The following is a 13,591-nucleotide window of genomic DNA, read 5'->3' on the forward strand; positions in this document are numbered from 1 at the left end:
CAGTCTAAAAGTTGCTGAGACGAAACAGGTTGCAGACTGTGCTGAAGAGACTGTTTCATATTAAACATGGAAGTGTTACATTCAAAAGTCTCTCATGTGAGAGACTTTTGAATGTAATCTTCTTGGTAGATTTTTGTTCCCCTTATATTATGAAATGGGAGCTCCACGCAGAAAATTTGCATTGCTAGTAGTCCCAGCAGTAAACAGTTGGTGGCGCTAATGCGACGAGTAATGCCAGAACAAAGTGCACGTTCGCTGGGAACTCAGTAGCCGCCTTTTTGCTCACACACTAAACACTGCCACTGCTAATTTATTGCCTGTGGTGGACAACGTGCTTGAGAATGGGCTCCCGGGACCAATGACACTGCCTGTGTTACCCCCCCTCCAAGTTAAGTTTACTGGTGAATGGTCACCCCTGGTATTGTAGCACAGGCTCTCTTAATGAATTTAAGCAGGCAGAAAGCAGAAAAGTCTTTCTTAAGCGGCCCCCTCCTGACTCAAGTCACTTCAATGCCAGCCAAATCCCTGAACTGACACAACACATTACTTCCCGCAGGAAATACGGTAAGTGCTGCTCCTCTGTACGCCCTCTTCCATCCACAAGGATAAAAGACAAAAACTATTTATTGGCTGTTTATTTTAGATGTCATTGGCACAAACAACATTCACTACCTGCATTTTCCCAGACATGGTATCTGGTTATTGATGGTCTTAGAGAATGAACTCTGCACTGTGTCCCGTTTTTTTAGACCTCAGATAAAAATTTGATTGGAGGAAAATATAGTTAGGCCTGTGATGTACTGGTGACCCTTCCGAGGTGTACTCTGTGTGCACCCACCGTCAGCTGGGATAGGCTCAAGCCACAGCGCAAGCCTGTTTTGATAAGAAAATGGATGGATGGAAAACTTTTTAGCTCAAAGAAAACTGTTTATTTGTACAGTTTAAAGCGTATAAAAAGTGCAACTAGAAATAATATGTGGGAACTATCCCCACGCTCCTTTGCATGTGCATAGTAAAGCACAAAGAAAATAAAAATGCTGGAGCAAGTACGCTGTGAATTTTAAACCAATATTTCGAAACTTTGGGAAGTAGAATCAGGGCACCGGGTTCACCCACTCATCATTAGTAATGCATTCAGCCTGCATTTTTAGTCAGGCGAACAAGAGCCACCAGCTCAAAGGAGAAGTGAGGCTCATGAGTGAAGCCTGAGTTTGAAAGAGGAAGGATGACATGTGATTATAGATCATGCAAAAAAAGAAGAAAAAAACAACATAAATTTGACCACGATGATAGTAATCATGCTAATTATGGTGACACAACAGAAGCTGCCAATCTTATGAAACCGGTGTCTGAAAGATGTTGAAACTAATGCCTTGGGAAATAAGTAAGAGTTTTAAAAGTAAAAGGAGAACAGCAGTTAGAGCAAAGTTGATCATGTATTTATTCGTTTAAATAGAAAATGATGATCATCTACCCAAAAATGTAACAATATAGTATCTCCAGTGAAAGAGAAGTCAAGCTAACAGTTAGAATAATGCACAGCTCTTTAGATGTGAGTAAATGCATTGCTCCTGTCTTTGCTTCAGGAGTAGTGTATTTAGAGCTTCTGGCCACATTTGTTAATGATACAAAAAAGAAAAACACAAAAAATTACAGTATAATTGTGACCTAAAGCGACAAAGCTTTACCTGTTTCTCTGTTGTTTGTAACATAACCGGGCCAACAAAAGTTTCTCCCCAAATTCACAATACTCGGATACTAGAAAAACAAACAACAACAAAAATCCTTCACAGTGTTAACCTGAGTACAGTACATGGTAAGCAGAGCTCCTTCAGACCTCCTTCACTTTCTTTGGAAGGGGAAGTGAAATCATCAACACACACCAACCCAAAGAAAAACCAAACAAAACACTTTACCCATGTGACCTACAGAACAATAAATGCAAATAATGCTTCACCTTATGTGTAAATAACATAAAATCAGGCAGCAACACCCCATCACCCACAGTGCAGACACATGACACAGAAGTGCATGCTCCTGCAGAACCTCAAGAAGCCATCGCACGAGCACTTTGTGTAATGAGGGCTCGAGGTGAAGTAGAGAACTCCTCCTCCCTTCATGTCAGCCTCTTTGCTTTGCCTTCATCTTCTCATTGCACCAAACAAAGTCTCATCTGTCGGCGTGGCCTCGTTCAGTGCTGTCTTCTTCTCTCCGGGCAGTTGCGTCCTGCTCGGGTAGCAGCCTGTGCGGGCGCTGCGCCTCTGCTCGACATTGGGAGCAGGATGTGAGCGCGGCGCAGAGGCGCGTGCGGATCGGCTGAGTGAACAAGACGAACATGACGCAGTTGGCTGCTCCCTGCAAGGTGTTGCCAATCCCCTGTGGGATCAGACGAAAGAGGGGTTTCAGATGAGGGCATCATGATGGCTTATTCCAGAGAAATAAAAAGTCTTTATGAGTTTTGATGGCAAATGCTTGTTTTATCGGTCAATAAAACAACACATTTTCATTTATATCATCGTGTTCATAGTGCGTAAAAATGTTTTATGCACACTTACAGTGGCACTATCATGTAATAAAACAGTCCAAACATCATAAAGGCTTCATTTCATTTTCAAGCCATTTAAAAGGAAAATTTACAGTATTTTGAAAATGCTTTGTTACTTTTTAAAAAGGCAAAAAGAGAAAGAAGCGTAAACTCACGTGCAGCGTGACCAGCGCTGGGTTCTGTCTGACACTTGAGTCGGCTAGCAGCAGGATAAAGCGCACCGTGCTCCAAATGCGTAGGACGATGAAGATGATGGGGATGAGCGTGAGCTTCACATCAGCCATGGAGGAGAAGGAGTGGGCGGGAGGCCTGTTGGCCAAGATGGGACGGTACTCAGAGAGGGCTGCATGCTGCGTCAGAGCATCAAGAGTGAGACCATTAAAAGGAAATAAAGAAAGAGAGAAAATGTGTCATCAAGAACATCAGATAACTTTCACACTACTAGGCAGATATTTGAGGGAGATACAGAAACCCTTTCATTACACTATATCATTTTTGTTTTTTTTAAAAAACAACAAGCCAAACTGCAGAAACTAAGTACATCCCGCGATTCAGTAGCTTATAGAACCACCTTTAATAGAAGTTGAAGTAATCATTTTCTGTGTGACTTTATCAGTCTCTAATATCATTGTAGAGGGTTTTGGCCCAATCTTCTACACAATGGTGCTTCTGCTCAGTGAGGTTTGTGGGCATTTGTTCATGCACAGCTCTCTTAAGTAAGGTTGGAATCTAGACTTTGACTGGACCTTTGCAGCTGTTCTGTTGGAGATTTGCCTCTGTGCATGAACCTGTTTGGATCAAGCTTTAGCATCCGGACAGATGGCCTCAGATTTGACCCTAGAATACTTTTATACAGAGGAGTTCATGGTTCACTCGGTGACGTCAAGCTGCCAATATCCTGTGGCTGAAAAACAAGCCCAAATCATTACCCATGCACCACTGTGGTTGGTATAACTCGTTAGTGCTGATATGCTGTGTTTGGTTGCAATTGTGCATGTTTGGTGCAACTTTGCATTACTAAGCCGTGGTGCCATGTTCTTTTTTAGAGAAAACGCTTCCTCCTGTTAACCCTTCCTGACAAGCCATATTTGTTCAGTCTTTATTTAATTGTGCTGTCATGAACTTTAACGTTTAACATGTTAACTGAGGCCTGTAGAGTCTCTTGGGGGTTTTTTTGTTGCAGTTTCTCTGAGCATGCACAGTCTGACTTTGGGATGAATATTCTGGGACATTCATTCTTAGGAATACTGGCAGCTGTCATGAGGTGATCCACACCTGCACACTGACAAAACTTCTGCTTTCACAGAGGTGCACACACTTGATGAAGAACCATTATTCCAGTACATCTGATGAGGAATTCCTGGCTGCTACTTACCCTCCTAATTCTTTATGGACGCGGTAATCGTGTGATTAGATTCTCACGCCGTTTCTTCATTTTTGGCCAGTTTTTGTTAAATAACGACATGGAGCTGTATGTTATGCGTTGTTGTTCATCTGGGGTTTTGCTTACTTCATTTTAACCTGCTCAGGACCAGATGATTGTCTTAACATGTCCTGATATGTAAAACTGAACTTTCTTTTTCCCATGACTGAAAGTTTCTGTTAGGATAAAAGTGCAATATAACAAAGAATGATTTCATCCACAGTCTGACTACCTCTGTAGTGTGTTTCATAATAGTTAGCGTGTTAGGGATAAAGTTTCCTGTCATCCTCTAGGGGAAACAAATCAGTTCCTTTAATGCTCAACTGCTGAAAGTCTGAGTCACAGATACAGGAACTGGGATGTATTGATATTCTGTGCATACATTCCTATAGAAGATTTCAGGCTGTGATCAGTATGTTGTTTGGTTGAAATGATTTATGAGCCAGAATGTTTTAAACAAACTGTATTTCCACTTTATGCCCAGGTGATGATTTTAGCTTTCCAAGACTAAATGCAAATAATGACAGGCCAATACATTTTGGGTTTTTCCCCCTGAAGACAACAGTGTCTCTTTCACTCTCTGACTATGATATTAATCATAATGCAGAAGGCAAGAGGGGAAGTTTGAGATCAGCTTTTTAATGAATAAAGAAACTCGTTCATGATTCACTCTGTCGACCTGAAAACAGCTGATCACCAGCAGATTTCCAATAAAGGTCAAAGGTTCTGGCTGATTACAGATGAATGTAAATAACAGATCCACTGTGGATCGCTCGTACTGAGTACCGGAGTATTAAGAAGGATGATTTTAATGCTTGGCAGGAAAAAGAGTTGTGTATCTGCAGGTTTGTTGTGGTTCTTAATGTGTAAACAGATTTTTGAACGCAAAGTGACATATTCAAATAGTCACAAAGCTCTGTGTACACATGACTGATGAATGAGGTCCCTGGTGTCCTCCTCACCGCTATGTGGATGTGCCTCTTGATCAGGATGTAGAGGAAGGGGAGGGTGAGGTACGCCAAGAACTCCCAGATCTTTCCAGTCAGCAGCATCCACAGGACCCGGTCTTGAACGTTGATCCTGACCCAGCACCAGCCCACCGACACCTCTGACGCATCGTAACCAATCTTGTTGAGACTCACAGCTGCAATAGTGATGGCCAGAGGAATTCCCCAGCTGGAACACAAAACAAGGGTCCGGAGAGTAAACACAACAGCTCCGAAGGTCAGAGTCACATTTTTAAACTTTTCCACTGGAGGTTTTTATGTAAATGTTTGACAGGCATGACACCAACACTTGCAGCAAAGACATGTGACAGTGTGTGATAGTAATCTTGTGCTTAAGGCTTTTGTGTGTTACATGGTGCAAACTGCAGAGTCACGGCCAGTTCTGTTGTTGAAGAAGATAAAACCACGAAATGAATTCTGCATTGTTTGCAGCGCTCGTTAGTTTCCCGCCCCCCCATGAAGCACTTCTCCTCTTATAACACCACTTTAAAAGGTTACTAGATTTTCATTGCAGTATACACAGCAGCAGACCTTTATAAATACCAAAAAGACAGTGCGTGTGTCTTAGTGTATATAAGCCTCCATAAATGCCTCTGTTGTGTGATCTCCAGTTCATTGCAGTATCTGAGAACTCACAGAGAGATTGTTAGGATGACAACGGCAAACACTGCAGTGAGCCATACCCATGGGTGAAAATGTTCCCGTGTCCAAAAATAGATCAATTAAACGATGGTACATCACAGTGAGTCAACTCGCTAACAATCAGTGAGGACAAATCATTAACGTGCAGAAGGAAAGTGGACAACAAGGATTAAAATGTGTAAAATAAAAAAATAAAACACTACAAGGGGTCGTCACACTGGGAGGCTCCGCATGTTTGATTGCTGTTTTTACAGTGGAAACAGTGAACCACTAAAATAAACACATTTGTTTTAGCTGTTACATTTTTTTTACAAAATTGACATGTTAATAAAGAAATATATCTGAAGCACAAACATGAGTAATGAAATAACTGCTTGTCAATAAAGTGGACACACAGTACTGTGTAAAAATCTTGAGTCACCCCTCATTTTTTTGTATTTTACTTCAGAGGAGCCAGATTTTTTTGGAATTTTTAAAGTACTCTTGAGCAATAGGTCTCCAGGCTTTCTGAGCATCCTCCAAAATTTTTTATTTTTTTTTTGGACATTGGCTGTTTTTTCACCCATTTTCAGTCCGGTCCGTGTACCTGACCATTTTCAGAGGAATGCGTTTTTTGTTGTTTTTTCACTTCTTAAGCTACTTAAAAATAACCTATGAGTCATTCAAGCACAAAAAAAGCACGTGACTCAAGGGATGAAAAAGTGTTGTGTCTACACATAACAGACAAGTTTGCAAAAAAACAAACAAACCCATTTTATATCTTATATATTTTATATCTTTAGGGATGAAAAATGTTTTTATTTCCCAGAGATTTATTAGTAGAAAACTTGACATGGTGCCCCCTTCCCCCTGACTCTTTGGGCTTGAATTGTAAAAAATGAATCTTTCTGGTAGCTCATTGCCCAGACTTTCCTGTAACTATAAAAATTCACCAAAAATGTCCTATTTTTTTAAATTTAGAATCCAAAAATGCATGCCCTCTCAGCATGGTGTGCAGTGTGTCCTTCAAAGAAAATGGGGAAACTGGATGAGTGGAGGACAAAAGAAGAAGTGGCAGGCCTAAAACCTATCTACAGCAGAAGGACAGTGTCTGAAGGTCACATCCTTAAAAACGGGCCTGAGAATGCATCTGGTCCTTCATTTGATTCCTCTACTCTTCACTGAAGCCTCACCAGAAATGGTCTCAATGGAGAGGTGACTGTTAAGAAGACATTTTTAAGGAAGGGAACAAAGTGAAAAAGCCAAAATACACAAGAACTGGAGTGAAAAATCAGTGGCAACATGTCTTATGGAGTGATGAATACAAATATGAAATGTTTGGCTCGTGTCATCTTCAGTATGTGTGGAGGAGGTCAGGAAAGAGTGTCTACACAACATTGAGGGTCAACAGTCATCTAGATCGGAGGCTGTATCATGGTTGGAGCTGCATTTCAGCCAGTGGCGTTGGAGATCTCGTTAAACTGATTAAATTATGAACACAGAAAAGTGCAGGCAGATTTTGATCTGTTATGCAATGCCATCTGAAGAATGTGACTGGCCACAGCTTCGTTTTTCACAACAATAATCTCAAACACCACACCAGTCCAGTAAAAGCATACCTGGATAGAATAACACACAATGGTTCACTATCAATCATGGCTTCCCCAGAGCTGGACCTCAACATTATTAAAGCAGTGTGTGACCATCTAAAGGTGGCCAACATCCAGAGAAGAGCTTTGAATGTCCTTCAAGTAGCCTGGAGAACTATTCCTGAAGACTACTTAAAGAAATTACAAGAAAGCTGCCTAAGACAGCTCAGACTATGGTGAAGAATAAAGGCAGCCATACCTAATATTGACTGTCAAGCTTGTTAGAATTGTATAAGGAGTGGGAGTCCCCACCAAGCATCATTTGAAGGTGAGACCTCCTTTTCTAGCAAATGGTCACTATAGCACATGATGTGAAAAGAAGGCGAGATTAGCTGCTGATTTAAAATGACATAAAGCACCACAGGGAACTGTGCTGTCCCCTCTTCTCTTCACCCTGTACACCTCTGACTTCTGCTACAACTCTGAATTATGCCATATCCAGAAGTTTGCAGACGACACGGCCATCATGGGGTGTATCTGGGATGATCAGGAAGAGGAGTACAGGAGTCTGGTGAGGAACTTGGAGTCACACAAACCACCTGCAACTCAACACCTCAAAGACTAAGGAACTGGTTGTGGACTTTGGGAGGTCCAGAGCAGGTCCACTGCCGGTTCAGATAGAGGGAGAGGAGGTGGAGGTGGTCAACAAGTACAAGTACCTCGGGCTGTGGGTGGACAACAAACTGGACTGGTCATGCAACACAGAGCACCTGTATAAAAAAGGCCAAAGCAGACTTTACTTCCTCAGGAGGCTGAGCTCTTTTAACATCTGCAGGAAGCTCCTGAGGAAGTTTTACCAGTCGGTGGTTGCTGGAGTACTTTTCTATGCTGTGGTGTGCTGGGGGAGCAGCACAGCAAAGAGGGACTCATCCAGGCTGGAGAAACTGATCAGGAAGGCTGGCTCTGTGGTCGGCATGAAGCTGGACACTCTGGTGACAGTGGCAGAGGAAAGGACACTAAAAAAAAATTGCTGGACATTATAGACAATGCTGGGCATCCTCTGCACACGACCATAAACAACCAGAGGAGTCTGTTCAGTGACAGGTTGCTTCTCCCAAAGACAAGAACCAACAGACTTAAAAACTCCTTTGTCCCACACGCCATCAGACTGTTTAACTCCTCTCTGGAGGGGAGAGGGAGGGGAGACAGGAGGACAAAGGAGGGGGGGACAACTAAGCTGTAGTGCCTTTTCACTGTGCAATACTTTTTGTTAATAACCAACGGTGCAATAGACTTCAATACTTGAAATGTGCAATTCCCTTGTATTCTTATTCCTATTTATTCTATTTATCCCTTTTGTATATTCTTTATTTATATGTGTCTCTGTATTTATATATGTGTATATATGGTATTCTGCTCACATTCTGTAACTTCTGTTGGTGCTGTGCTTTGGAAACCGAATTTCCCAGAGGAATCCACCCGAGGGATTAATAAAGTTCTGTCTTTATCTTATCTTATATCTGCATAGTACAGACTCAATTTGATTGATTTTAAGGAATTTTGATAAGAAAAAACAAAAAATGTTTTGTTCTACGGAAGAAAAGAGCAGGGTGGACATGTTGGGGATGTTTTTGACCATGAAACCAGAAAACAATGAATGTGAGGAAGAGGAAGAGTGGGATGAATGAAAAGCTTTGAAAATAAAATAAAATAAAATATTGTCTTTTTGGCTGTTATTGAACTCATTCATCCACAAATAAATCACCAAAGTTTCAGTAACAGAAATTCTGACAGTATGACTGAATGTTGTCAGTGATACATTTTAAGTTGGGGTGTTTTCTTTTTTCTGTTTTTGCTGGTAGTGAAAAAAAAGGCGAGGCACAGTTCAGACGGCGATCTATTGCAGGACAAACACACAGAGACACTCACTAATTCAGAATCACCAGTTAGCCTGACTTGTATGTTTGTGGATGGGAAGCTGGAGCACGCTGGCACGCAGAGAACATGCGTACTCCACACAGGACCCTCGCTCTGTGAGGCAGCAGTGCTAACCACAGCACAAACGTGTAAATGCCTTTTCAGTGAAGTATGTGGAAAATCCCCCATACCTAAATGGTGTTAACAAAATATCGCTTTGAAAGTATTTATTGTATCATTATCTCTTCTAAGTAAACATAAACTTTTTAAAAATACAAATGAGGCAAGGCTTTACAGCCCCCCCTGTAGATCCGCCCCTGAGTTAGGACAACTCTGTAGGCTTGAAGTGTACAAAATAAATGCTTTAAATGACAGAAAAAGTTCTGGTAGCTCATTGCTCAGACTGTCCTGTAATTATAAAGCTGGAAGTTTTTGTTAATTCACAAAAAAGTCCTATTTTATTCATTTAGAATCCAAAATGTGTGCCAGATTGGATTCTTTGCCTGACCATTTCTGACCCCCGGGGCCTTATGTTTGACACCCTTGGTGTAATGGATTTGTAGGGAGTCCCTTATTCAGTGTTCCTATCCAGAGAAACACACACGGAGGATCCAGGTTGTCCTGGTAACACCAGCTGGTGAGAAAACAAGTGAGCACGTGTCATGCATCAGCTGATTTATGAACACTCGTCACGTGAACTGATCCAATAACGCCATGGTTAATATTTGAAAACTCACTAGGTCCCACCGTGATGTCAGCACGTCACCCCGTTATGCGGTGTAACGTCAGGACGTAGCTTGGCAGTAGACTGGAGTTTTGCGCCAACTTTCAGAGTTTTACAAAATAAAGTAGATGCACGTTAAGTGAGCCAAAGCGGTTTGTGTTTGTGGTCTAATTCTCAGTTTAAAGGAGCCGTTTTGAATGTGCAGCTTTTAACAAGTCACTGTTCAAAATCTCAGAAAATATGACGTAAACTCAACTTTAGGGGGGGCAACTGCCGAAATCCCAAGATGCTTCAGGGCGCAGGTACCACCGGAGCAGGTTTAGTAAACAGATAACACTCCGCGGGTTGCTTACCTGACGAGGTGGAACACCAACACGAGGCTGTCAGCGACTCTTTGGTTGGCCCTCACGATGAACACGTACAGGTAAACGGCGATGGCCACGGTCCAGAAGAAGGAGCTGGTGTTGGCGAAAGTGGAAATCGCTCCCTGAGCGACGCACTCCGCCGAGTTTGTGCGGAAGACGCTCCACACTCCGAAGGCGTAGGAGACGGCGGAGAGCCAGTCAGACACCGAGAGGTAAACCAGCAGTTTCCTCGGAGTTGTCCTCAAATCCGACCAAATAATGTAGGTGAGGATAATCAGAGAGGAGCCCAGGAAAGATAGCGCGCACGAGAACAGCACGATCACCTGCTCGAACAGATACACCTCGGTCTGAGTCTGAGTCGCGTTTGCCATCGTGTAGCGCGATCAGGCACGAGCTGCAGTCGTCTCGCGGACACCGCAGTCTCTGTTTGTTTGTAAACACCTTTCTTTTCCCGGCCGAGCGCACTGGTTTTATTCTGGATGTTCCCAGGGGCTCTCCACATTATTTTCCCTTAAGGCCAGGCGAGCCACATGACTTGAAAAAAACAAAACAAAACAAAAAAAATCTTCTACTGCTTTTAAGGGAGTCAAACAAAACTTTTCACCCAGCTTAAAGCCCTCCTTCCCCGCCGCCCCCTCACCAACCGGAACCCAAAGCAGAAGTTAAGTCAGCTGGTAACCTGCAGGCACTCAAAGGGTCTATTTTTGAGTGTAATTGTCTCAGTTTGTGCTGTCCAGCTTTGACATAAAGTACCGCACACGGCACATGACAGCATGATGAAACCGCTTCCCCATTCCTGTCATGGTTTCGCATAAAAGGATTCGCTGCTCAGGTTAGAAAATGACGTCTGATTTTATTTTAATAACTATTTTGTACATGGAAAAAAAAAGATACACTTCACATAAATATAATCTGGCGCAAGTGCATTGAATAACAAGACGCATTCATTTTTATATAAATGTATGTAGAAGTTGATAAAAAGTGACTGAATTTTGGCTTCAGAAAGTGCAGTATTGCAAAGTAGGCAATCAAAACACATGAATAGGTGGTGGCACCAAAGCAGAAGTGTCATCAAAGAGCACAGAGGAACTGAATAAATAAAAGCGAAACAAAACATAATTTAAAAGTACATCAGCTGTGAACATGATGGGCAGCAGAAAATTGAAACATTGAAATGTTTTTATTTGAATTATTTGATGATCTTGTAAACTACAGGACATAGATTGCATCTAACAAATATTTTCATGGTTTCACTTCATTCTTCTTTGCAAGGTAAAAAAAAAAAAAAGCATTTAAAATTGTGTATCCAAAACCTCCCTGTATTAATCCTCAGGTATACAAAAAAGGGAAAAAGCTGCAAATGTGTGAAAGTGATTAAATCTGAAGCATGGGTTAAATGACTAGTTATTTAAAACACCCGATCATGAATATAAAAGCCTTCATGGGTGAATTTAAATGTAGACAAAGGACCAATTAATTTTTTAAAGAGTGAATTCACGGTAACTCATCCTGCAGTAAGAGTTGGAATCTCAGCTTTCTGGGGCAATAAGTTCATTTTTAAATAAAAGCATAATTTTGCCTGAAATTACATTTCTATTAGCGACGAGTTCACTGTGCACAGAAATAAAGGAGAAGCTAACAACTAACATCTGGCTTGCCTCCTGTCCCGAGTGCTGATGATTCTTTGGTGGCCTTGTGATTTGCAGTTTACCAAAGAAGTGTGATGTAAAACGGTTTAGAGCCCTCGGAGCGGTGACCTTGTGTCAGAGCAGGACTTTTACTGCTTCTGCATTACTGCAGCCCAGAAAAACCTGCAACCCCCTTGTTTTAGTGTTTGCAGCAGTGCAGCAGAACATTGGGGGTTTTTTTTCTTTGTCTTTTTTCCCTTGCAGACTGCAGCCAACTCGGCATCTGCATTATCGCCTGAATCACACCATCGACATACAGTTTAAGACACTGTTTTGTATCGAGCATCAACAATAACGGTGAGAGATTCTGAGATAGAGTGGAGAAAAAATCAGAAGAACATCGTGTGTGTGTGTGTGTGTGTGTGTGTGTGTGTGTGTGTGTGTGTGTGTGTGTGTGTGTGAGAAAGCCTAAATTAATGTGCACCTGACTCATCTGCACACATTAGGTCATCTTTGGTCACACAGAAATATTCTCATCATGCACTAAATAAAAAGTGTTCTTTTTTTAAATGTAGTCCAAAGGGCCTTTCTGCAACACTTTTGCATTATTACAAAATTCTTGTGTTAAGTAAGGAAAGAGGAAAATATATAAATCAGTATTTATCTAACTTTATTTATAATGCTCCTTTTCTACAGCAGCAATATGTCACAAATAAAATATCAGGCACATAAATCAAGAATTAATCATATCCACTTTCTTTTTGTTTGTGCGTTACATCCAGAAATATCTATGGAGCAAATTAAATTAAGGGATCAAAAACATGCATTTGCAACTGAAAAAAGTCATAGTAAGCCAAGTTGTATTTTCTGAATGAAAGGGCTTTCGTTTTGTCTCAATGAAAAGGAAAAAAAAAGGCAAAGGTTTCACAAATTGGCGCAGCAGCGTTTGATCAAAAGCATGCCGGGAGGTTTGCTTTCAGTCACAAGATGGCAGCAGAAGATCATGATAGTGCAACAGACAGTGTGGAAGTTTGACGCTTTGATCCATTTTCTAAATATTGCGGAGGCCGTGCGCTCGGTCGATCTCAGTTAATTCTCTTAGGAGGGTCGAAAACTTACAGTGCCAGCTCCCAGTTTCCTCCCTCTCAGCTGTGATCCCGGGGCTTCTTATTGCGAAGAATTTCTGCGGCAGTATACTTGCTGATTGCTTCATTCTCACTCCTCACAACAACCAGCTAAGACACTGCCAGAGAAACACCCACAGCAGCCGCGTCCAACCACCCGACTCCGGGCTTGCTCTCCCCAGCAGGGTCCTGACTGGTCTTTGGTGCATGTGTCCACCTGCGAGCCTGGCACTGCTGACGCTTTCCATTCCCAGCTTCGTGGTGATGGTGTTGTTGGTGGTTGTTGGAAGGCAGTGGCCTCACACTGAAAGCCCCCCCCCCCTCACCTCGAGGGTGGCGTGGTGCTCTGGCAGCTCTGTAAGAAAGCAGGAGGAAATGTTAGTAGTTGTTCATTAAGTGTATAAGTATAGAGGCCCTTTCTGCTCCCTGACTGAGATTTACACAACTACAACGCACAGACGAGCCCACGTTCCGCTTCATGAAGTGAACCCCCGAGCTTGTTTCCAAACTGATTTCTTGATCTCCTCCTAGCCGGTTTGTGCAGCATCACTTTAAGTGCACACAACTTTGGCAAACACAAACACCCCCGAACTAAGAATAGGCTTGCCATGACTCATGATTTTGCAACAAAAAAGCTCGGTTTGATTT

At 42.1% G+C, this 13,591-nt stretch overlaps 1 protein-coding gene across 1 annotated transcript; it reads right to left on the bottom strand.

Annotated features, from left to right (window-relative positions):
- Positions 1–1,359: 1,359 nt before the first annotated feature.
- On the bottom strand, positions 1,360–13,546 carry gpr157 (G protein-coupled receptor 157). Its single transcript, XM_026154297.1, has 5 exons — positions 13,400–13,546; positions 10,180–13,298; positions 4,931–5,144; positions 2,701–2,895; positions 1,360–2,376 (listed from the first exon to the last, which is right to left on the bottom strand). The coding sequence occupies exons 2-5, from the start codon at positions 10,560–10,562 to the stop codon at positions 2,170–2,172; spliced, it is 999 nt and encodes a 332-aa protein (XP_026010082.1). The 5' UTR covers positions 10,563–13,298; positions 13,400–13,546; the 3' UTR covers positions 1,360–2,169.
- Between the last annotated feature and the right edge of the window lie 45 nt (positions 13,547–13,591).

The sequence above is a fragment of the Astatotilapia calliptera genome, chromosome 20, assembly GCF_900246225.1.
Source record: "Astatotilapia calliptera chromosome 20, fAstCal1.2, whole genome shotgun sequence".
Taxonomy (NCBI): Eukaryota; Metazoa; Chordata; class Actinopteri; order Cichliformes; family Cichlidae; genus Astatotilapia; species Astatotilapia calliptera.